The sequence below is a fragment of the Rosa chinensis genome, chromosome 5, assembly GCF_002994745.2.
Source record: "Rosa chinensis cultivar Old Blush chromosome 5, RchiOBHm-V2, whole genome shotgun sequence".
In the NCBI taxonomy this organism is placed as follows: domain Eukaryota; kingdom Viridiplantae; phylum Streptophyta; class Magnoliopsida; order Rosales; family Rosaceae; genus Rosa; species Rosa chinensis.
In genome coordinates, this window is record NC_037092.1 from 86,349,473 (window position 1) to 86,374,810 (window position 25,338).

General features: G+C 40.0%; 2 protein-coding genes across 2 annotated transcripts; one reads left to right on the forward strand and one right to left on the reverse strand.

Moving 5' to 3' along the window:
• Positions 1–9,723: 9,723 nt before the first annotated feature.
• LOC112165116 (protein EMSY-LIKE 3) lies at positions 9,724–15,046 on the forward strand. Its single transcript, XM_024301544.2, has 10 exons — positions 9,724–10,101; positions 11,134–11,339; positions 11,446–11,555; positions 11,649–11,889; positions 11,996–12,190; positions 12,314–12,382; positions 13,644–13,889; positions 13,975–14,043; positions 14,130–14,193; positions 14,593–15,046. The coding sequence occupies exons 1-10, from the start codon at positions 10,074–10,076 to the stop codon at positions 14,763–14,765; spliced, it is 1,401 nt and encodes a 466-aa protein (XP_024157312.1). The 5' UTR covers positions 9,724–10,073; the 3' UTR covers positions 14,766–15,046.
• Positions 15,047–15,086: 40 nt separating this feature from the next.
• LOC112165117 lies at positions 15,087–17,676 on the reverse strand. Its single transcript, XM_024301545.2, has 2 exons — positions 17,223–17,676; positions 15,087–15,568 (listed from the first exon to the last, which is right to left on the reverse strand). The coding sequence occupies exons 1-2, from the start codon at positions 17,587–17,589 to the stop codon at positions 15,246–15,248; spliced, it is 690 nt and encodes a 229-aa protein (XP_024157313.1). The 5' UTR covers positions 17,590–17,676; the 3' UTR covers positions 15,087–15,245.
• Between the last annotated feature and the right edge of the window lie 7,662 nt (positions 17,677–25,338).

The window sequence follows — 25,338 nt, forward strand, 5'->3', positions numbered from 1 at the left end:
GACTCCTAGGAAGGAGGATAAATTGGTGAATGGTTTACCGGAGTTCACCGTGGTGGAAGCAGTTCATGGTTCCGACCCATCAAAGGGTAAGGAGCCAATAGTTGTTTGATAGGTTGATCCTAGTTACTATTGTCTATGCTGGCAGAGATACCTCTATGAGTCTTGTGGAAATACTTAGTTTTTAGCGTACCACAATTGCGTGCTCGGCGTGTGAGACTAAGTAAAATAGATTACCTGCAAGGCCAGATGTTTGTATGTGGCATAGGCTACTCAGAGCATAAGTATCTTATTGGAATAGTCTTGTACTATTTCTTAATTTATGAACGGAGCATACTATTGGTATGACTCAACTTTGATTAAAAAAAAAATATATCAATGATATCCAAATGAAATGACCATAGAAAGTTAGGTTGATAACCATAATGAGTGAAGTATGTGCTGAAATGATATCTTTCATTTTGAGCAGCATAACAAGTCTATATACATACTTTTGTTATACGCAAAGGGAAAAAGAAATTAATTTGAAAACACAACTGACATGCAGTTGCAATTATATATATGAATCGAGTACTAGATTGAATGCTAAACAGAAGCTTCATTTCAAATTAGCTGAGTTCTAGGACACAATGTGCCAGACAGAAGCTACCACAAAAAGATCTAGATTAGAAAAGAATGAAAAACATAATAATGTAGCAATGAAACCTTCTGGACTAAAATCTTCACTCGAATGAGGCAGTAATCTATCTGATTAAAGTCACAATCAACCAACTTGCACCGCGCACAAGTTCATCAACTTGCACCCACACCCATACAAAATTAAAAGAGAGGAACTCATCAAAATGGCCTTCTTTTCTTCTCTTGCCAATCTGTGGTGTTTAACCAAGCAATGTTTAATTGTTTACTATACGGTTGATTCGGAGCTTCATACTAAAACTCTAAGATACAAGGATTTGTAATACAAGTCTCAAATCAAAAAGTGAAGCAATGTCAATATAAGCATATATAGGAGCCAGATGCCAACAAAATACCATCAGTCAATTTCATCCACCAAATTCTGTGTACTTTGACACCAATAGAAAGAAGAACTCAACCCAAGTTTGTAAATTTTGGTATAACAGAAATACACAGAAGCAAATGTAAAGGAGCATAATTGTATAGAGTAAACAAGTGACAGTAGTGAGAGGAGCTTGCCGGATTTTCAAATGAGAGAGGGAGGAAGGAGACAACCACAAGCCACCGGAGTCAGCGTTCAGTAGAGCTGAGCAGCCACTTCTTCAAATGTGTCTGCGCGGTCTTTTCTCGGTTAGCACTTGGAGCTGTTAAATTGGGTTGGTCGGGTTTCTCGAATAACCCGACCCATGCAGATGCCATGGGCCTTGGTTGGAATGGGTTGGCTCTGCTTCTTGAACACTCACGTTCACCTATTTAGTAAACTGTGTTCATCTGCGTGTGGATTTAAATTTGATAGTGAAAAAGCATGAGAGAAATAAAGTTGTTTCAATTGCTAATCACAAAACACATTTACTTGATCTTTTTACATATAATGATATTTCCGCATCGCAGTTTGAAATCTTTTCAAAAAGTACAATATTAGCTAATGCTGTATTAGAAATGCGTAAATGTCATGACAGATTTCTTATGACACGATGGCCACAGTATTGCGGCTTGCCAGCGACAGTGGGAGCCGAGTTGAAGGCATGGGTGCCCAGACCATATTTCCATGGGCATGGGCTTCTGGTGTGATTCGTAGTGCCCTTGTTTCGGCTTTAATTATCAGGCCCGCACACTATTTGGTCCTTATTTGAAATTTAGGAGGTTTCTACTTAAAAAGCTGGGTTCCGGCCCGTCTTTAGATTGAGACCCGAATTTATGATTCTTGTTCTTAAACGTTCGGTCTGTTGACATCCAAATTTTTGACACCCTTGGTCGCCTTTGTTCTCTCCGGAGCCCCACCTTAGTCTGGTATTGCAAAATTCTTTTACAGTGTATCTCTTTAGTTACAATTGCGATTATGGTTACTATTTCATTTACACTGCTCACATGACATATGCATTGCATTTCGAATACTTTAGGCATTTAATCATGTTCTAGTTACTTTCATCTTAGATGCATTTGTACATCTTATTTCATTTTATTGCCTTTCTTTTGAGAGTTTTTTATTGGAATCTCCAAATTTACTCACTTGACCTCTATGTTTTTTACACCTCTTATCACATTTTTAAATCCTAAATTTACTCACTAAACCTCACTAAACTTCCTCAAATAACCTCTCTTATATAATTTGCAAACAAATTATTATCTTTAAAATAAAAAATTTAGTCATTTAAATGATTTAATCACTCTATAAATCTTAACTAAATATACATTTCTTAATCAAACTTGAGTTTCATAAATAAATGTCTAATCAATAAGAAAATGCCATGAACTATTTTTTTTTTTTAAGAATTAAACTTTTAGCTGTGCAAAAAAAATAATTCATTCTTTTTTTAATGTTTTTTTTCCATATTTTTTGTACCACATGATTAATTATTAAATTTTTTTATTTTTTTTTTTGCAAATATAATGGATTGACTTAGATTTAGGACATAAATCATAAGAGGATTTATTTTGTTTTCCCTCACCAATATGTGTTCAACATATATATATATAATACATTTTTATGTCACATTATCTTAATCATATTTTTAATTCTTATTAAATATATATGAATGCTTTAATGAGTATGTAGTGAAATTAAAAAATGAAAAAAAATAAGGAAAATAATTAGAAATACAATCTAATATTATTGAATTGGAAAGTCTACATAAAATAAATATAATATTTTTTTAGTATAATTATTGTCCTTAATAGTCATTTTATAGTAAGTTATATATGTCATTTAATAATTCATAATAAAATGAGGTCAAGTGAGCAGATTTGGAGATCCCAATAGAAACTCTATTCTTTTGATGTTTGCATTGCTCTTTATACTCAGTTTCATTTAATATAGACAGTCGTCTTTCATTCAGGAAAAAAAAAAAGTACTGAGCTACTCATTAATTTGGTTAATTATTGACAGCATCTATGCATAATATAATAATATATAGCAATCAACTAAAATAGTTTCTTTTAACATCTACTCATCTAGTTCTCGAAGCATTGGTATTGGCCGTATTGTGTCCCCAAACGATGTTTGTCCTCACTTCTTAGGCTCCCAGTTTATTATTTATCTTGAAAGAGCGGAATTTAAAATTGAAACCTCATTCACACTTGTGAAAAGAAATATAATCCGGCGAACTACATCCCAGTTTCTAGTTAGATTTTTGATAAAAAATAATGATAATAAAAGAGAAATTTTGATAAATGACCTTTTTTGGGTCTTCAAAATGGTTTATAACGTTATTTTCTAATTTAATTGAAAAATGACCATTTGAGAAGGTAAAAAGTCATCTAAACCCTTATTAAATCTCCGGAACAAAAACTTGAAAATTTTTAAGAAATCTTTTCTCATTCGGTGAGTGGAAGATTTTGAACTTTTAAACTCTGAAAATTTTCTCCTCTTCAATTTACATATTATTGACCTGCACAAACCAATCTGCTATATTTTTGCTTTGACCCGTGGAATACAATTGCTCTGCTTTGCTTTAATTGAAAAGGGGAATATCATTTTCATAAATTTTTTTTTAATATGGTTGATTTTATTAATAATCAAGCCATGTAAACATGCCAGAGTCTAACAGAACTTACATAAGGTTCTGGAACAAACCAGATAACCTATCTAAGCCACACCTAAACTCATTAAGATCTAAAGGGACGCTCGCTGAACAACAAACCTAAAACTACGCAAGAATAATCTCGCCCTCTAAGGAAAAAATATTCATCTAGTATAATCTTCCAAGCACGCAATTGTGGTACAAATATCAACTAGAAACGTCTTAGAAAAACATATAGAAATTACCCCTATTGCAAAAGCTTGCGTCCAGAATGTCTTGTTTTGATTGAACCCTAAACAAGTTCTTTCTCTGTCCCCGTAGGGTCGGAGTTAGTACCTGCATCAGAGTCCTCAACATCTAACAACCTCGGCCTCAGGTTGGTCTTTCTACTACCCAATTCTCCATCACGAACCTTGGGCTTGTTCTTGTGGCCCTTAGGGCGACCCTTCTTCTTCGGGATCTTCTCAATAGTAACCGGGACATCCACAAGGTCACCAAGATGAAATTCACGAGGTATCACCGCCAAGCTAGGCTTGAACCTCTTCTCCAAGCTCCACTCACCTTGGCACCATTTGCGCACCCCCAGAACTGTGCTTTCTGCTGCCGCAGGCCCAATAGCAGATGCAGGTTTGGCATCACGCCCCACCAATCTATCTGCCACCTCAGATAAAGGCCTTAGCTCCAAGCTCACAGCCATCTTAGACCCCAACAGTCCACCTACAACCCCAGATCCAAAAAGCCCAAGCTCCAGGCCCACAACCAATTCCCTCCCAGACCCAGGCCCGCTGCAAACCGGCCCTGCAGAGAGCCCTAATTTCAAACTAGGGTTTCCCGCCGAGAAACCCGGAGCAGCAGCATACCCCGACCAGAGTTCCGCCGCTGAGCCCTCAGCCTCCCCACCTTCCGTCCAGACCTGAGCCATTCCGAGCGCCGGCACCTCCTCAGACCGGCTGGACACCCCATTTCCGAGCCCTTCCACCGCCACCATTGCTGCCTCCACTGGTGGAGCAGTGTTCCCCAAAACCATTATCGCTGTCAGCATACCATCGCAGCCACCCATGCCATGGTCGAAAAAACCACAGCCCCTGCATATACCGTGGCGTTTCTCATACCTCAGTTCGAGTTCGACCTCCACCGCCGCTGAGAAGGAGTACGTACGTCGAGCCCATATGCTCCGGCGAACGTCGTGCACAATCCGGACTCGTTGTACGGGATCTTTTCTCTGCAACGCCCCTTGATCATACCGCACAAATACCCCCAATTTGTTCCCAAGCAGGGTTAGGGCACGATCATTGTGCATAGCCATGCGCAGCCCTCTCACCACCACCCAAACAGCCATAGAATTCAACGGAACCTTTGCCAGATCCCGGATACCATCATAATCCGCCAAGAGAAGCATCGAATTATTGAAGAACCATGGTCCACCATTGAGGACGTGATCCTTCGTCTCTTGTTCCTTGAACTGGAAGACATAGATCCCTTCTCCCTTCTCACGAATCAACATGCGTTCTTTCAACCCCCAGATGCCGGAAATCGCCGCCGAAAACGACAGTAGGAAGACCTGTTTCTGGGAAAGCAATCGGCCACAAACATAGAAAAAAGGATCTTGGATTGCTTCCTCGCCCCCAACCAAATGCACGGTAACCTCCTCTGCCGCCATGCTCTATCAGTTCTCCTACTAGAGAAAAAACCTAGCGGAGAGAAAGTCGACTTTTTCCCGTCTGATAAAATTAGAATCTAGCTCTTCTCTTTTATCATTTTCATACTTTGTTTGAATAGCCAAAAAAAAACCAACAGTAGCAATGTACAAGGTTCCAGAGACTAAATGACTTCTTAATGTCAAGCTTAGTGAAGAAGTAAAATGCAGCATATAGAAAAAATTACAACGCTGAAACTTAAGTACATAGAATTAAAGTGTTGTAATTTAGAACACAACATTAATAGGAAGATCGCATTCCATCAAACAAGTGGAATTGGATTTTGGCAAGTTGCACGGTTATGATCTCCTCCACCACATCTTATACACTTTTTTCTAATTGCATCTTCTCCTACAGATGGAATTCGTACCGTCTTACGTCTTCCAGGTACTGCTTGTCTTATTGGTGGTAAGAAAATTTTGTTCTGCACGTCTTCAGGCACATCCCACTCACTTTTATTCCCAACTGGCCAAATAGGCTCCGCATACGCTAACATAAGTGCATTGGTCGTGTGGTGACCAGAAAGGGGGGTCCCACAGCGTCGCGACCCCGAGCCAATGAGAAACCGACATGTCATGAATAACATCCCGATAACTCATCAACCCGAAATCGCAAGGCCTTTTGGGTTTAGATTGTTGATTTCTGGTCACCACAGGTTGTGTAAAATTGGGAGCACATGCTATACACTGATATTCCTTTAGTTCTACATGCAACAGTTGCATGGGCACAAGGAAGTCGATCAAGATCAAACTCTCCACATGTACAAGTCATGTTATTTAAGTCCACCGTAAATGTTTGACTTTGTTCATGTATTTGAAATGCATAGAGATCAATTGGAGACACCTAATGTATAATGAAACCAAAGTTAGCATGTTTCCGAATCGAAAATCAAATAATATAGTATAACAAGTACAAAATATTATGACACTAATTTTTAGAATACATACCCGCATATGCGAACCACTATTGTTGTTTTTGCGCACTTTGTCTTCTGCCCATTTCGTTAAGTGTGTATTAAGGGAGCTTGCTGCATCACGTCGTTCAACAAACCATTGTTGAAGCACCTCTCTTAGGTGATCCACTAAAGCAGTAATTGGTAGTTTTCTAGCATCTTTAAGCTTCGAGTTCATAAATTCAGCAATATTGGATGTCATCATGTTGTATCTGTACCCCATAAAATGAGCTCGTGCCCACTTATGACACCCAATGTCTTCAAGATATTTACAGACTTCTCCATCTTTTATTTTTCGAATGTCATCCATCAATGTATTGAACTCGGATACTTGGTACTTCTTTGCTGCTGTGTAATATAACTGAAGGATCTTCATTTTTTTTGCCAAACTTTGATTGCAGGTTGTTAGCTATATGAAAGATGCAGGCTCCATGATGTGATTTAGGAAAAACATTATCCATAGCTTTGGCAATGCTTCCATGTCGATCAGATATAAAAACCAAGTTCTCTACAACTCCAATGGCCCCTCTCAATTTTGTCAAAAACCATGACCATGAGGCATCATTTTCCGAGTCTACCACCCCAAATGCCAAAGGATATATTTGATTCTCTCCATCTTGGCATGCAGCCACAAACATGGTTCCAAAGTACTTTCCTTTCAAAAATGTACCATCTATAGCGATCACTGGCCTCATAGAATCACAAAATCCTCTAAATGAGGCTCCAATTGCCATGAAAAAGTATAGAAGGTGATTTTGTTCATCAGTTTCTATGTGTGTTATTGTACCTTGATTTTTGCGCTCTAACATAGCACAATATGTTGGAAGTATAGCAAATGATTCCTCTGGTGATCCCCTTGCGATTTCTAGTGCTACTTCTCTTGCCCTCCAAGCTTTATTATAGCTCATATTAACTCCGAGTTGGACACGCGCATCATCAATGATATCTCTAGGTTTGTATATACGCGAGCTTCCTCCCTCAAACTTTGACTTGACATATTGACCAATTAGGGAGCTGCTTGCTTGTCGATGATCACGATGAATAATATCCAACGAACAAGAATGTTCATTATGAAACTTTCTTACTTCAAAATAGGCCAAGTCTTGTAGCTTTATTGCACGGAGTTGCCACTTACAGTTATGATCCACACACCTAACTTCAAACTGATCACTAGCAGATTTGTTCACTTTAAACTAGTAATTCTTTCTTAATACGGGCATGTCCAAATGTTGTTTCAAGGCTTTCTTACTCGGATATAACTGACCTACCAAAATATCTTCATTGGTGTCCACAAATGCAACATTGTCATAATCTTCTATGCGCCTTCTCTTGCTACAATAAGAAGATGATGGAGCAAAGTTAGCATTCGTACGTAGGTTGCTCAGTTTCAATTTCTACATCCTCCATTGGACTCTCATTATCCCAATTGGCATGTGGAAACTCATCTTCCTCTCTATTTTCGTATGAGACATTATCACCATTATCCAACTCAGAGTTTACTACTATTGGCTCATGCGGGGAACTCAATGCAATTGGACTCTGATCTTCGAGCTCAGTAGAGAACATTGTTGAGACAACATCATCATACTGCAAAGATGGGTTAGGTCTACTATTCATGTCTTGATTACTTCCACTTACAGATCTTGATAAGCTGCCTTAATCTAATAGGTCTAATTCGTTAACTTTCTGATGTGGGTTCCAGTTATAGTTGAGCTTTTTGTTTAAAAACTTTTTATTTGATAGATTTCTAATAGTGGGACCCACTCCTAAACTGACTATGCATACCACCTCAACACCACATCATAAAACATAGGCCCCATATGAGCCACGTCAGCAAGTTAACGGACTCAATTAATGGAAAACTAACAGATTGGACATATTAGATCAAAATTGAAAGTGCAGGGGTGTTTTTGATGAAATTAGAAGTTCAAGGACGGAATTGATTTTGGACTCAAACAACAGGGTAGTAATCAGTTTTAGCCCTTATAAAAATAACAACAGCAAAGCTATTTGAAATGTAGACTTAAACTATACGAAGTGGAGGCTATTAAACAAGCAGACTATAGGGAGACATAAATCTTCTAGGCTAAACTCCTTAAACTATTGTTCAATACAGAAACACAAGGAAGCGTGAAGGCAACAATTATTAACCAGGCAAGTATGTCACTAAATATATATTCTGGAACAACAATGCATATATATATATATATATATATATATATTTGTTAAATCAAATATCCCCAACAAGGAGGGAGATCATCAATATCAGTTCAGATAGTTGCACGTCCTATTTGACTCAATCAACAATGTCTGCATAGATTTTTATGCAAAACGAGATGCAAGCATGTAACAATGTAAATAGAGGATTGGTACATAAACTTTCATCCAAGTGTGAAAGTTAAAACTAATAGTTGTACTCTGACCATTGTCTCTTCAGTGATTGCATAAATTAGAAGATCAAACTACAAGTAAGCATGAGTCCATAGAAATCAATTCTCATAAAATCAAATTACTAGGAATATAAATCAAATTACGAGGACAAAACTCATAAGATCATGATCTTCAAAGAGAATATAATGAAAAGTAGTAAACTAGAAAGCATAACTAGACTAGTGATAGGAAACCTAGATAACATGATCAATAAGTAACAAGTCTAGCATCCTCCGATTACAATCAAATATATCTTTATGTTGGCAATCCACAATCATGATTAGCTTCTTCCTCTAAGACAGCAACCATCAATTATTAGGACTCTTAAACATATAGGAATGCAGACATAGAATATTGGACTCAAGTAGTTATAGCTAAACGTGTATATTGGATTCGAGTAGGAATACTCAATCTTAGAACTCTTGAAGGACCCTAAATTAAACCCTAAATCTTCAAGAACATAATTAAAATAGCAAGCGTTGGACCTTTATTTGACCACGAAATTATAATCCAATTCTTGAAAAGAAAAATAAAGAGATTATTGATATACATACCTTGAACACACAACAGTTTTGAACTTTTGATTGTGTTCCAAATAAGTAAGATAGTGTTTAGGTTTTGACTATAAGAGAAATTGGTTGTCGTGGTAAAATAGAAGCAGGAACGATAGAAAAGAAAAGGAAGAGGCAAGGGTAGAGAAGTAAGTGGTTCATTAAGGATAATAAAGACATTCTATACTATCATATGGTTATCTTTCAACTAAATTAGAAAACATGGTTATAAATCATTTTGAAGACCCAAAAAGGGTCATTTTTCAAAATTTCTCATAATAGAACATATTTTATTCTCCGGCCACCAATAGGAAGCGCGGAACTCAAACTGTTTCATTAATTAAAAAAACCTGAGGGCGCCAGAAGAACTCGTTTGAAGTCCGCGACTTCCCTCCGGACCCCTCCAATCTCCAAATCCCCACTCTCTTTTTTTCCACCCCTAAACTTTTGAAAATTGTAATTCCGCCCCCAATCTAGAACAAGTATTCCAAATCCCCAATCCTCCCCCATCAACCCTAATCGATCGCCCTCTCCACCACTCGCCGAGCCGATAATTCAACTTCTCCGAGCTCACGGAACCCTACTGGTCGTGAATTTGGGTCCAATTTTGACGAATTGGCATGGTTTCTGCGGTACCTCTATGTACCAGTTCGAGTTCTTGACGGGATTGATCGAATTTCCGAGGAGTCTGAGTGAATTCGACGTGGGTTTGATTTAGAATTAGTGAAAGGTTGAGTCTTGAGAGGCTGTGATGGCCTACGAGCTCTCGGATAGCAGTGGTGAGTTGAATTTTGTTATAAAGATTTGTGTTTTGTGGTTTTTATTGAGCTCCAATTCTTGAATTTATGTTACTGTGATTGAATTTGGGTTGAATGATTGGTTTGGGTTGTTTGATTATAGCTGTTCAAGTAGTGATTTTGATGGCATTTGGTTAAGTTTTGAGTTTCTTTGTTTTATTATGATTGGATTGAAGCAAAGTTCATGATATGCATTCTAGGTAGAAAGATAATAAAGATTGAGGGTGATGGTTTGTGGTAAGGATTAAAGTCATTGTTATGTTTCTTGTGTTGAATTTGGTTACTAGAAGCCAGGTTTTTATATTCTAGCCATGGTTGATGTGTAGGGAAAGGAGCCCTAATGTGAGAAACAAGAAACATAATAGCATTGAGAATTTCGATATAGTGATTAAAATACATGTACTTGTTGATGGGTTTTTTTCAGATACACCAGAGAAGTTGGTAATTGGAGAATTTAATGTAGGAATAGCGATAGTAGTCAGAAGGTGTATTTTAAGAATGAAATTTCTGTTTCTTTTTATGTTTTTAACCTGCAAAACCCGATGTAGAGTGATGACTATTGGAGAAGCGTTTCTCTTTCAATTTTTCTAGTTTGTTTAACATTGATGCCGCAGTTGGATGCTAAAAGTAAAGTTTTTAATAGACTGTATGGTTTTAGAACTCTTTCTTCTGTACAAAGTGTTTCTCATAGACTGTTGGTATTGTCTGCATTGCATATTCCATGAGTCGCCTACACATTTGAGGAAGAACGTATTTTATCTGCAATAAAAGATCCCTGTTTGTTCTTTATACATATGTTTTATGCCTGTGTTATGAGAGTCAGAACAAAGGAGTGTCCCCTTTTGTATTTTGCATGCAGTTATTGACATGTATTTAATTAAATGAGGTGATTTTATGATGGGCATGAATGAGGATTTTATGTTTTGCTATGCAGCTCCTTTCTAAGTTATGCAATATCTAAGGGCCATGTCTCTAGAAAACAATAGTTGTCAATAATCTGTGTGACCTTTACAGGAACGGATGATGACCTTCCCCCATCTCATCAAAACCGCTTTCAAAGAGGAGGCCGAAGTTCTGGGAATGGAAGATCTGCAGCTGTTGGTTCTGCTCCATTACCTAGGATGCATGGTGATATGGAAACACAGATCCACCACATTGAGCAAGAAGCATACTGTTCAGTCCTGCGGGCATTTAAAGCCCAATCTGATGCCATCACCTGGGTAGGTGTCTGTTTGATCATGTTATTGTTTCTTATTTTTCTTCAACTGTTATTTTGACTTATATATCCAGTAGATTTGAAAGTCGGTCATCTTATGTAATTTTCAGGAGAAGGAAAGTTTAATAACGGAACTTAGAAAGGAGCTGAGAGTATCGGATGAGGAACACAGAGAACTTTTGTCCAGGGTCAATGCCGATGACATGATCCGAAGAATAAGGTTTGATTATATGGGCGGCATATTTCTCTGAGCAGCAACTCTGTATTACTTTTGCTCCGTTCTGAATTTTTTTCATGTGAAATATCATAATAGGGAGTGGAGAAAAACCAGTGGGCCTCAGCCCGGTACACATAATGCTGCTCAGCCTGTTCATGACCCCATACCTAGTCCAACTGTTTCGGCATCACGTAAGAAACAGAAAACGTCACAGTCTGTGGCTTCTTTATCACATGGTGGTGCTCCATCTCCAGTGCTGCCTCCATCCATGCAACCTTCCTCATCAGCCTTGAGACGTGGTCCTCCTCCAGGAGCTCGGAGCAAGAAGTCAAAATCAGTACGTTGAAATAACTTTAATTAAGAAATGTGGGTATGAAGTTTATGTTATAGGATCTATTAATCTGTTTTTGCTAAACAAAGTATGTTGCTTCTTCCCTATGAAGTCCACACAGTTCCCTTCTACAAGTATTACCGGAAGGCCCCAAGCCCCAAATCGAGGTTCTTCAGGTGGCTTTGTGGCAACTGAGCCTACTGAGGCAACAACTTATGATCCATTAATAGGAAGAAAAGTATGGACAAGGTGGCCTGCGGACAACCATTTCTATGAGGCTGTAATAACTGATTACAACCATATTCAGGTATATGCCCTTGCATTGACTGAATTCATCTAAACTTAGATTAAGCTTAGTAATTGGCAGCTTTGATCACGCGATACTCCAACCGAATCTTTTCCTAATCTTATAATTGTCGAAATTTGACAGGGCCGACATGCTTTGGTTTATGATATCAATACAGCAGATGAAACATGGGAATGGGTCAACCTAAAAGAGGTAAAACCTGCTGCTTATCCTAGCGTTTTATGTATTGTTGTAACCATTTCCTTTAATAATAGATCCATGTCTCATAATTTGGAAAAGTTAAGAGTCCAAATTTTGTTAATTTTCCTTTTTTGCACATTTTGACAAATGAATGACATCTCCTCGTAATCTGATTCTGGGTTATATTTCTCGTATCTGTCCTCGTACTTTGTCTATGCCAAAAAATAGAATTTAATGTAGCAATAGGTCTTTTACGCTTGCCAGTTTCGTCATGGCTTCTATATGTACATTAACTTGTAGTCTTATTAGTGTTAATTTTGCAATTCATTTTGATATGTAAATAACATTGGGTCGGCTTTGCTTTGCCAGAACTACTGGTGGCATCGTGCTATTACTTGTCAAGGTTTTAACTGAATGGATGTTTAAAATTGCTATCTGATGTTGAGTTTTCTCATTTACTTCATTATTTTGGTACATATTTATTTGAGTTACCTCTATATCAGCACGAATCTCTTTCATAGATAAAATCCTTGCTCTTTGGCCCTGAGCACTACTTCACAAAATTTAATATAATATTGTAGACTTTTCCGCAGACACATGGAGTCCTTCCCCGTGAACGAAATCAATATGTGTGTGTGGAGACACAATGATAATGGGAATCATTAAAACATCATATTTGATGTGTTGTCAACATGGGGTACATTGGTGAATATGGAATTGTGATGGCTGTATCAATATGGAAATAAGATGTTACTACTTGAAAGGTTTGAATAATCAATTTTGCATCATTGTCACAATCCAGTGTTTGGCATTTTCTTCTGCCTGTAGCTATAATAACATAGCTGGGCAGCAGAGGCCAAGTGGTGAAAATAGAATGGAAAAGGTATACTAACATGGTTGGCTTGCTTCCATGAAATAATGAAAAACTATATTAAAAGGGGTAGCTGCACACTTAATAAAATGGGAGGACTTTTTTGTTCCATCTATACACAATGGGCAGCTGCACACTTGACCCAGTGAGGAAGCAACTAAAAAAAGTAATGAAATTTTTTCTGCAGAATGGGCTAGCTGCACACTAGGTTTCTCCATCCTTAATTATTTCTGTATGCTGTGTATTCCTAAGAGAGGACTAGCTGAATGTATAGTATTGGATCAATTCTATTCTTGCTACTAGGTTCTAAAAAAACACCCGATACTTGACTAATTTGTTAACTCTGAGATCCAAGCCTATTTTCCCAACCTTTCTTACTAATTGATGTCCTTCAAATGTTAGATATCTCCTGAAGATATTCGGTGGGAAGGTGATGATCCTGGGTTTTCTCGTAGGGGTGGTCGACCTGGATCTGGCCGAGGGACTAAGAAGTCCATTGGACGTGGTGGTGCAGTTTCAGGTGCAGGAAGGGGTAGAGGGACCACAAAAGGTCAGCCTAAGAAGGATTTGCCTCCACAACAAAATGGCATTGGCAGGAAGGTCATGAGCGACATTGAAATACTTCATACAGACTCGTTGATTAAAGAGGTATGAGGAAACTTGTAGAGAGTTTTTCCATGTTCCCCAATTAGCTGGTGGTCACTTATTTTTCCCTCTTTGCTTGAAACTACAGGTGGAAAAGGTCTTCAGTGCTAGCCATCCTGACCCGATGGAGATTGAGAAAGCTAAGAAAGTTCTCAAAGTAAGAACCAATAAACTTTAATTCTTTTATTTGCATTACATCAAACTTTTCATTGCTGGGATAATGATGGATTCTTTAAAATGCAGGAGCATGAACAGTCATTGATCGATGCAATTGCAACGCTTGAAGATGCATCAGATGGTGAAAGTGGTAATAACTAATTATATATAACCCATGTCCTCTAATACATAATAAAGCCCCCCTGCCTTTATTGTATCTTTAGTCATGGTTAGTCAGATTTGACTGTTACTGGGTACAACTTTTTCTATTAAAATTTGTTTGCGAGGCTCCCAAAATGGGTGTCTAGTTGTGTGCCTTTGTGTTAGCAATCTTTTCTCATCTTTTTCCATTTTAACACAAGGGTGAATGCAAACACCCATTTTCTGTCATAGTAAGGAGGAATACTTGAATTACACTAGCTCGTCCACGAATTTCAATGGATGCATATTGTTGCAGTGAAAGTATCTAGGTGGCAGCAGAGCTGCACAAGGGCTTATTAAGTTTTGTAGATGACCACTACAATTTTTCTAATATTGGCTTTCAAAACAGATGAACATACATTCTCTCAAAGACAACCAATGGACCAAGAACGAGGATGGAGAAAACGGCAATATGATGAAATGGCAGAAGGTCAGGCAGTTGACGGTTCAAATGGTACTAAAATCATGAGAGATGGTAGAATTGCATCTGATGACCAACGTTTTGAAGGCGATGGCATATGATCTTCTGAGCTTTGTAGTGCTCAGTTGTAATCCTGCTTGTAATGTAGCGTTGTGCCATATTCTAACTCCATGACCAGCCAAGTGAATGTTACTCGGCTTTTCTGTTTATTGGTTAGTGGTAAGCTTCAGGTGTCATTTCATTCTAGTGTAACCTTAAGCCCAGATATAATCTTCCTCAATCGCCCTTTACCTTTTATTTTCTTTTTGGTGCAATGAATGACACTTGACCATGTAAAGAATGTTTTAGTGATGGCACTCTCTAATATTCATTGTTTTGCCAATGATATTTGGTCATGAGCAAATACAAAATTTACTGTGATGTTAATACTGATGACATGGAGCATGCAAAGCAACTATGCTCCTGCATATTACACATGATATCAAGTTAGCATATGCACAACAACATTCAGCAGCTCAATGCTAAGAGCAGAATCTGATGAATTTCAACACAGCACGACCCCATTCAATATGGTTGATTATCTACAACGACACAATAAATTCAAGGATAAGATTCACCATCTGTGTATCATAAGCTGCGCCTTCCATTTGGAAGTGGCTAACTCCTTCAATAAGGTGTGTTTCAACACGCCCTGCTGCAGAACTTAGCTTGTTCTTCAGTTGCTTCACACTTGTAAACCCATCTCGAGTCCCCATTACAAAAAGTTTTGGTTTCGGGGATTGTAGGATGGCTTTGTGGTGTCTCCCAAAAAGGATCGAGGCAGTCATGCCAAAAGGATACCCCAGACTCACATATCCTACAACTTGTTCAATCTGATCAACCGCTGAGCCTGCAATCGGGGCACCTACACCAGAACATGAGGGGAAGTTATACACATATGAGCATCGGATTTATTCTGCTAATAATAATGAAATTGGCTTCAGTGATACATAAAACTGACAAACAAACAAAAGTGGACTACTGGACTAGGCTCTATATCAAGTATTATATCTGAGGTTCAAATAATATGTCCACTTCTACAATGCTGCAGATACAGTCCAGAACAATCCTAAAGCAAGTCCTTATCACACGAATGATAAAGTTTGGGCACCATATTCTCCAAGGCAAAGCCATTTATTTCTCAGTGTTTTACCCATTAATTATTTTCTCCTATCAATGAGCTTTGCTGGTTGATATCACGCAAGAGTATAACCAAGACATGGATAACCAAGAATTATGGAAAGTTTATGTAAGGCAGCAGTAAGAAGTACATACAAAGTTAAGCCCTAAGACTAAATATCTAACTTTTAGCCAAATTTACTCAGTAGTTCCCAAACCAAAACTACTGAACATTTATTTTATTAGATCATGCATTCAGTCCATCTTCTACTATTAAGTAAATTGCACAATGAGTGTGCATCATACTCATTAGCTCACAGCTATTTGAATGTCAGGCTTCTCAATAACATGCCATTTTTAATTCAGACACGTTTACTCAGCCGTGACTCAACTCTTCATATTCTGTTTTATTTCCTTTTAAATTTTCTGGGGTCTAAGTGGCAGTATGTGATTCACTGATAATTGTATGCAAGGCATTAGAATGAGAAAATTTAGTAACTCATTTCAGTAGTGGAACTGCTTTTATATGTCCTTTTAATAAGTCTCTAGATTCAGAAACATGAATCAAAACCAATGCTTCTATGGAATAGTATAATTTTGAAGTAACAAATAAAATCTAAAATGTTTCGCTTAGAATGAGGACATAACCTTCATTTAACCCCACCTCATGCCACTTGTGGTAATATTATGGGCAGAATCCACAAAAGTTTTTTTTATCTAGAGTTAATCCTCCTAACTAATGTAATGCAAAGTACTTCTAGAGCTAATCTGAAAACCAGAGAGAAAATTCACTAAAGTTGCAGAAAATTCACTAAAATTCACTTATTTTCACTCTTACATCATCAAAATCCCAACTTTGGATGATTAAAGGACAGTTGAGTTGAGCAAAGCAGAATTATAAAAACTCTAAAATCAGCAAAGTAAAACAAAATACGAGTTATTCGATAATGTTAACAAATCACATCTCAGACACAAACCATCAAATTTCCTTGATAACCAAAGGATATACTCACACACACACACACACACCAACTTCTATTTGAAGACGAGTTACATCACTTCTACTAGCAACAACACTCAACTCATCGATCCGCATCATTCAAAGAATCAATTTCGTAACTACACCTAAACAAGAACTATGATTGTTCCTAGCACACAATTCACAGATCCACAGAATAAACCGCCTAAACCAACTATACAACCAAATCCAGAAACTACCCACATAAAAAAAAAACCTGTCCTTTATTTAACCACACACTTGATCCAACAAAAATGCAGCAGCACACACATTGTCTATACAACTCTCAAACATAAACACACTTGATCGACCAAAACGAACTAAACACGAAATCTAATCACTACCCACATATACAAAACAAACACATACAAGAATCCCATACCTGCAGAAGAACCCACAAGCAAAATTCTATTAGCAGACAAATTCTCCGAGACCCATTTGCAGACAGCAATCACATCCTTGATTTCTGCAAACCCAGTAAGAGAAGCCTTCCCAGTTGACCTCCCAACTCCTCTCATGTCAAAAGTGACAGCTTTGAAGCCTTTCTCAGCTAACCCTGCTGCCATGCCTCTCAAAAGTCCCTGACAGCCACCAAGGACAGAGTAGGGATGCACCAGAACCACCACAAGATCATTGCCCTCCTTCATTTGATGTTGTTGTTGGGCTTCTCTAGGTCTGAAGAGCCTTGTGTTGAGCTTGGCTCCATCACTGGTCTCAACTGTGCAGGTCTCGACCGTACAGTTTGACATTAGAAAAATGGGGTTCTGGGTGTTTTTTGGGAACTGAGAGTTCAAAGTTGTGTTGGGCTGGTGGCGTTGTTGGGAATCAGAGTGAAAATGTCGTTGGGAATTTTTTTATTTTATTTTTTTATTACGGGTTGGTAATAATTGTTAAATTCGAAATATGTAAATTAGGGGCATGATCTTTGTCGACGAAAATTTTTTGGTAGTGAACCGACGAAAATTCATCTGCAATAATTGTTATATTCAAAATAATAAATTAAAGGAGTGACTATACTACTATAGTAGACAGAATTTCGTTGGCAATAAATCTATACAAAGAAAATTTCATTTGTAATGATTCGTCAAATTTGAAAAATTAAATTAGTGGAATGACTTTTGCCACGGAAAAATTGGACAGTGATTTTTCTTTAAGTAATCATGATAAATCATGATTTTTAAGAAATTTTAGAACTAACAAACTTAATAAATATGGACCTAATTTTCTTTTTACGAGTTTTTAAATTTAGAAAACTGAAAAAATTATAAAAATGAATTGGGTCAAGATTTTTGAAGTCTGTGATTTGGAGAAGCTTCTAAAAATCATTATTTACCAGTGGTGAATTTTAATTAAAAAAAATGGTTTGACAATCCACATGTGCAAGAGCACCTTGAAAGCCATGACAACACTCTTATCTCTTGAAATTATCTCACAATTGATAAAACATGATGAAAACGAACTTTAAAACTCTCATCCTGTTTTTCACAATTTTCTCAATTTTTTGAATTTGAAAAATTATAAAAGAATAAAAATAGAAGTCGAGCTGAGAAATTCTTTTTTTGTTACTCTGGAAAAGTCTTTAAAATCATGTCTTACCATTGGTGGTTTTATCACGATTATGACATGAAATAATATCTTACCATTGGTTGTTTTATCACTATTATGACGCGAAATAATATCAATAAAAAATGATGTTTACAAAGTTTGGCATGTTTCAAAATGCTACAACGGATTCAAACATGTCAAACCATGCCAAGATAACTTTTTATTCAGACTATCCTATGCCATAATTTCATCATTGGTGAAGTATGACTTTTCGTACGTAATTCAAGTGACGGAAAAATAGAAAGAAAAAGGATTAAATACTGCTTACTCGCTATACTTATAGGGTTTCGTCGTTTCAGTCCCTCACATTCGAATTTCACCTAAAAACTCCTTGAACTCTCAATTTCCTCCCAATTAGTCCCTGCCGTCAACCTCCGTCCAAATTATCAGTTACATTGTTGACGTGACATTCTTTTTATGCAAAAATGTCTATTATACCCTCACCTATTATTTTTTTAATATTTATTTATTTTCTTTTCTCTTTATTTTTCTTGTTCTATTTTTCTTCCATCTCTCTCCTCTGTTTATCTTCATCTTCTTCTTCCAAAAACAAACCTAGCTCTCTCTCCATTTCCAGACCTTTGACAACACCAACGTCAGGTTAAAGATTTGAATTCAACCCATTTGAATTCAATATCAGGCTAAAGATTTCAATCAACCCAAACAAACTAAAACTCAAAATTGACAAAACAAACAAGCAACATGGCTTCTCGGCAACAACAGAAGCTAGATACAGAGCAATTGCAAGAGGCTACCATTTAATCACAAATTCAAAAGCTGAATTCAATCACAAATTTGAACATCAATACCATTTACCATCCTAAACCCAAATTAGCGACAAGGTTAGATTATCATAAAACTCAGATCGGACTGTTACTGGTTTTTTTGCAGAAGCACTCGAAGATCCCAATCCAAAAGAACCAGAATTGAAACCTTAAATCCCCAAATCAACCACAAAAGAATCAAACTTTGGGAATCAGCAATTATTTAGATCAAGAAATGCAACTCGAAAAAGAAGAAGAAAGACTTGCCAAGTTGTCGAGATTAGAGGAGTCTCCGGTTGGGGAAGTGAAGATGAAAGTGATGGAGAAGAAGAAGAAGAAGATGGAAGTGAACATGACTGACCATCAATTCAACCTCCACACTATTACTGCCCAAAACCGAAAATTCATCATGTAAAGGAATCCAATTCAACCAACAGATATAGCAATGAGAGAAAGCAACAATACCTTTCATATTGGGGGCTGCTACTAGCTTCAAACCCAGTTAACAAATCATCAAAAGCCGCCGGCACACCCTTGCTAGAGCTTTTCGACGACGCCGGCTCAGCCTTGTCATCAAACCCACTTACCCGCCGCGGCGGCGACGCCACTGTCGAGAAGAAAATATCGTTTGCAGTGGAGCTCTTCAGCCCCGCTCCGCCAGGCCAGAATCGGCGACCTTGGAGGAGGAATCAGTGGGCCCACCACCACCTTACACGGAATCCAAGTTCAAAGCTTCGAAATTGATGGAGAACCTAGCCGAGCCGTCGAAGATCTTCTCAAAGTCTTGGGCTTTCAGGGCTTCAAAGATCTGGTCGTGATCGTCGGAGAAGGACTCGTCAAAGGAATTTGAGGTGCGAGTTGATCTAGAGGAGGGTCCAATCGAGTAGGAAGACGATGACGACCGAGTCGCCGGTGAGTTCGGGGCTGAGTTGGCAGGCAAGTTGGAGGAGAGGGACGGTTGGGTAAGTGGGGTGGTGGGAGCGGAGGGGATTCCACTCAGCGTCGAGGGCAATGATGGCGGACCAAATCAAGGAGGTGGTTAGGTGAGTGAACTCGGAAGAATCGATAGAGGAGACGAAGTGGGTTTTCAGGGGCATTGGGTCATGCGGATCCATGGAAGAAGAAGAGGTCAAAAGGAAAAAGAACAAAAAAGAAAAAGAGAGAAAGATAAAAAAAAATTAAAAGAAAAAAAATTAATTGAGGGTAAAATAGACATTTCAGCATAAACTAGATGCCACGTCAGCAATTTAACGGTCAATTTGGACGGAGATTGACGGCAGGGACGAAATGGGAGGAAATTGAGAGTTCAGAGACTTTTTAGGTGAAATTCGAAGGTCAGGGACTGAAACGATGAAACCCTATAAGTATAATGAGTAAACAGTAATTAACTCAAAGAAAAATATAAGAGTAATTTATATTTCACTAACACACATTGTTCATTAAAAACGTGACTTTTGAGTTTTTTATGCTTTTTTAAAACTACAGTATCTTCAATTTGGAAATTGATTGTATGTCAATTTCCTTCATCGTGTAAGTGAATGAAAATGCTTTGCAGTCCTTGCCAAGGTCATTGTAAGCCCTTTTAGTCAACATTTCTAAATAAAATGCTACCAACCGAATGTAAACATGTTCAATTAAGAATTTAAAATGCTTGTTTCTTCGAGTAACGTCCGTTCTTACTGAAGCCATCAAAATCAGTAGAACAAGAATTCAAATTAAAAACGAAAAAAGCTCCGATCCTATTTGAGCCCAAAAGTATTTTTGGCAAGATCTTTAGTGGATTTAGCATAGCGGGCCGATACCTGCGGCCCAAAAATAAACTTACTCGGGTATGGGTTACATCTTCGCTCATTCCGGGGTCCATGAGGAAGACAAATCCTTAAAGGATTTAATTAGCAGAGATTGAATAGGAAACTTCAATCTATATTCCTTACATAGTAAGGAGCAGTCGAAACCCTGAGTATAAATACCAGGTTTCAAGGACAAATTAAGGACCTCTCTCAATTACAATCAATCCTAACGATTACAAGCCTCCCCGGAGCAAACCTTCAACCCTGTTGAAACCCGGTGACCTTGCGCCAGTCCTAGTCTCTCTTAGAGCCGACTGTCAGCATCACCAGACCAACCCGGCGACCGCGCTTCCAGTCCCAGTCTCCCCGTGAGCCGACTGCCAGTGCAACCGCCACCGTTACTACCAGTGAAGCAAGGGTAACGCCCTCGCAACCCAGCGAAGCTAAGGTCACGCCTTAGTAACACCCGTGCTTCTCCAAACTTCCCAATAGTTGCTCTGCTCAGCCTACAACGTTGAGTATCGATTAGGTGAACAAAGAGACCACAGGCAAAGCCCTTACCCGCGTAAGGCAAGAAGTCCTTTTCCGGAAGGCAAGGAAAAGAACCTAGCGACGAGGTTGGTGCTCTCCTCGTCCACAACGCTTGAAGAAGAAGTCAGGTCAAGGGACGACCCCGACGACTGCACCTCACGGTGCTGGCACGCCTGCGCACACACCCAAAAGAGACAGTTTGCACGCCAGCTGGTTTTGGAGCCAAACATTTTGGCACGCCCAGTGGGACACAAACATAGTGTTTCTTTGTGAACGTAGCCATTAGGAAGTCAAGCGAGAACCCCTACAAAAAGGTTTACGCTAACTGCCCAAAGCACCAGACCTCCAGTTACAGACCGCATTCTCGCGCGGACTGTCGTGGTCTATCTGAAGAACAAATAGCTCAAAGATTTTCTCTGCACCTACAGTCGTCCGACATGGCAACTAGAGAAAATCACCTGACCGCTTCTGAGGGTCAGGATGTTACTATCAACCAGGCCAGCGAGCCTGTTGTTACTGCCGCTGTCTCCAACACAGGAGGAAGCGAGGAAAGTGAGGCTTTCGTTGAGAAGCCTATTCCAGATGGAGCGACCCTAGAGGAAAGGTTCGCGATCCTCCTGGAGAACATTGAGAATCATGGGAAGAAAATCGCCGCTGATGTTGAAAGGGAAAACGCGAAAACTGAACAGTGCATACGCGAGATCAACCAGCGCATTAACCAGCAGGCTAAGGAAACTACTCAACAGATTGCCCGATCGGAAATAGCCTTGAGGAATCATGCTGCAGGTATCGCTAGCGATCAGAATCAGTGGCAGAAGAAACTCATGGATGCTGTCATAACTCAGGCCAGAGATGTGGCAGAGTTTCGCAAAGAGGGCGCTAATCTTGCAGTAGAAGTGGCTATGCAGAGAGCCGAACTGAACCAGGCAAGAGAAGTGCTGAACAAAGCTCTAGGTGATCCTAACGCCATCCTTGGCTCCATTGGCCAATCATCTGGTTCGAGCAAGTATGTGCCACCGAATCAGCGTGAGAAGTCTGTTACGCCTCCCATAGCTGCTGCTGCTACACCATTGAAGAGTAAAGAGCAGGCGCTAGTTATAGGCGGAAACAAGGAGAATGCCACTTCGTCTGGTGGACAGACCGCCAGGCAGAAGCATCAGATGCCAAAGGGTAGTGGAACCTCTTCCGATTCCGCCGCTTTCAATCAATATGATAGCTATGGAGCGGAGAACATATACCAGGAACTGCCAGGTGGCTATTATGGGATCGACTCGTCAGGTAACCCAATCGCGATAACAACCCTGGCAAAAGAGATGGCTGTGCCTGTAGTGACCCTGCAGCAACCGGCTCCAACTCGCACTGTGCGGGTAGGAGAAGCGGCAGCTAATGTGAACCAAGCAGCGCCTTTGCAGGCTCCTCGCTATATTGCTGCACCTCCTCCTCCTCCAGGCCCTGAGTATGTAAGACGCGAAGAGGTAGAGGAGATGATTAGACAGGGTAATCCTAAGGTTCAAATGGATGGAGCCTATGAGGGACCTTTCCCACCGCATATAATGCTCGCGCCATTTACCAGAGGTTATAAAAATATCCTGTTTTCTCCTTTTTCAGGGGAAGATGCCGAGAATGCGGCAACCCATCTGGCCAGGTTCAGGATACAATGCGGCCAGTATCAGAATGATGACGTCCTCAAGTGCAGGATATTTGGTTCTTCTCTGACGGGAGCTGCCTTTAAGTGGTATTCTAAGCTCCGGCCAGGGACAGTAGCTGATTGGTCCACGATGGAAAAGCTTTTCCGAGAGACTTTTGGGGCCATAGAACCAGAGGTGGACTTGGCTTCTCTTACTCAGATGGCCCAACAGCCTACGGAGTCCGCTGTTGCCTATCTGCAGTGCTTCCATATTCAAAAGGCCAAGCTGAACGTTGTCCTGCCTGAGAGGGAGATAGTCAAGCTGGCGATCAAGGGCTTGGAGCCCCGCCAGAGGAAGAAGCAGCACGGCAACATGATCCAGTCAATGGGAGAACTCATCACAGAGGTGGGTAGTTTTGAGCATCTTCTCAGAGAAACTGATGCAAGAAAGAATGCGTCCAAGGGGACATATGTGCTAGGAAAGCATCGTACTATAGCGGCTCTGAGCTACCAGCCAGCTACTTATGACCCTTACTACCATCACCACAGCGAAGAAGTGGTTCAGGATGATAGTAAGGAAGAGGAGAATGACATCGCTACTTTTGAGCTGACAGGGAAGAAGGACTCAGCGTTGAAGCAATTGAAAATATCCAAGGAACCTGTCAAGCTCAAGTCAGTAGCTTTCACTAAACCTGAATTCGCGACATATACTTATGATGCCAACAAGGCCCATGAAATTTTGGATGAGATGATCGCCGCGAAGATGGTGAAAACTGACTTTGGACCCTTCCCGCGACCTGATCAGCTAAAAGGAAGGAAGTACTGCAAGTTCCACAATCTGTGGAATCATAACACCGCTGACTGTGTGAAGCTCAAAGACCAGATCCAGGTATGGCTTAATAATGGTAGTTTGCGGGTGGAAGCTCCAGCAACAGCGGCGGCGCTTGTGGACCTGAATCCTTTCCCTGACACTGGAGTCAACATGGTTGACGTAAACTGGGCCAGACAGAACCGCAGGAAACCCACCTTGGACTTAAACACGAAGGGGGAAGGAGGACAATCAGATGAAGAAGAGACCCCTGCTAAGAAAAAGGCTAAGCCAATGGGTCAGGCCTCGCCTGTGGTCCTGTGCTAGCGATGCAAAGAAGAATGCGGCATCCAAGTGTTGCATGAAGAAGTCGAGCACACGTTTCATTTTGGTTCTGTCCCGCCTATCAAGTGGGCTTCACCATCACGCAACTATCAGCCGGCTAGCCCAAGAGGAAAAGAGAAAGCGGAAGCACCACCATCCCCAAAGGACTCTAATCTGTTCAAGCGGTTGAAAGCGGCTGCGGTCGATCAGAAGCAAGAGGAGAAGGCTGTGAGTAAGAACAAAGACCTTCTGACCAAGCCCTATATCCCACCTGCTCCAGCGGCTACCATCAAGGAAGGGAAGTGGTACACTAGGGAAAACGGAAAAGCAGTGGAGATAAGCCCTTCCAAGAAGAGGGAGCTGCAGCGCTGGTTTGGGGCAGCAAAGCGAACGCTAGAGGCTCTGGGCCAGGGCCTGATTAAGCCTTCGCAACTGGTCAAATCGCCTGAGCAGTATCAGAAGGAGATGGAGGCATTAATTGCTAAGCCTTTAGTGGCTCCCCGCAACCTTCAAAAGCAAGCGAGCTCAGTGAGAGAGGAATATAAGCCCAGTGTCTTTTGCAGGATCACTGAAGAAAGGACAGCTCCACCAGCTCGAAAGGAGAGTTCGTCGACTAGGCGACCGCATGTCAAGTGCAAGTTGTCTAGAGAGAAACCAGAAGCCAAACCCTCAGTTTTCGAGAGAGTGGGGGGCAAGGACAAGACTGATGACACTCTACAGTGGAGACCTAAAAAAGTCCAGAGCATGGTTGTCACCGCATCAGAGGTGAACACAGCAAGGGAGCAGAAGTCATACTCCTTGGAACAAGCTCCTGAGGTAGAAGAGCAGAAGTAGAGTAAGGCAGAAGACCCTATAGAGGAATCCCTGGTAGACCGGATGGTTAAGCAATTCAACACTACCATCCCTGCTGACGAACCTAAGCTTAACCTAGAAGATGACATGGATGAGGAAAATGTGGTTGACACGTCTTGCAACATGGTCTACGTGCTCCCTGCGAGGTATGCACTGCCGGTCGCCGCGCAGGAATGCGCAGAGGTTGAGAATGGTGG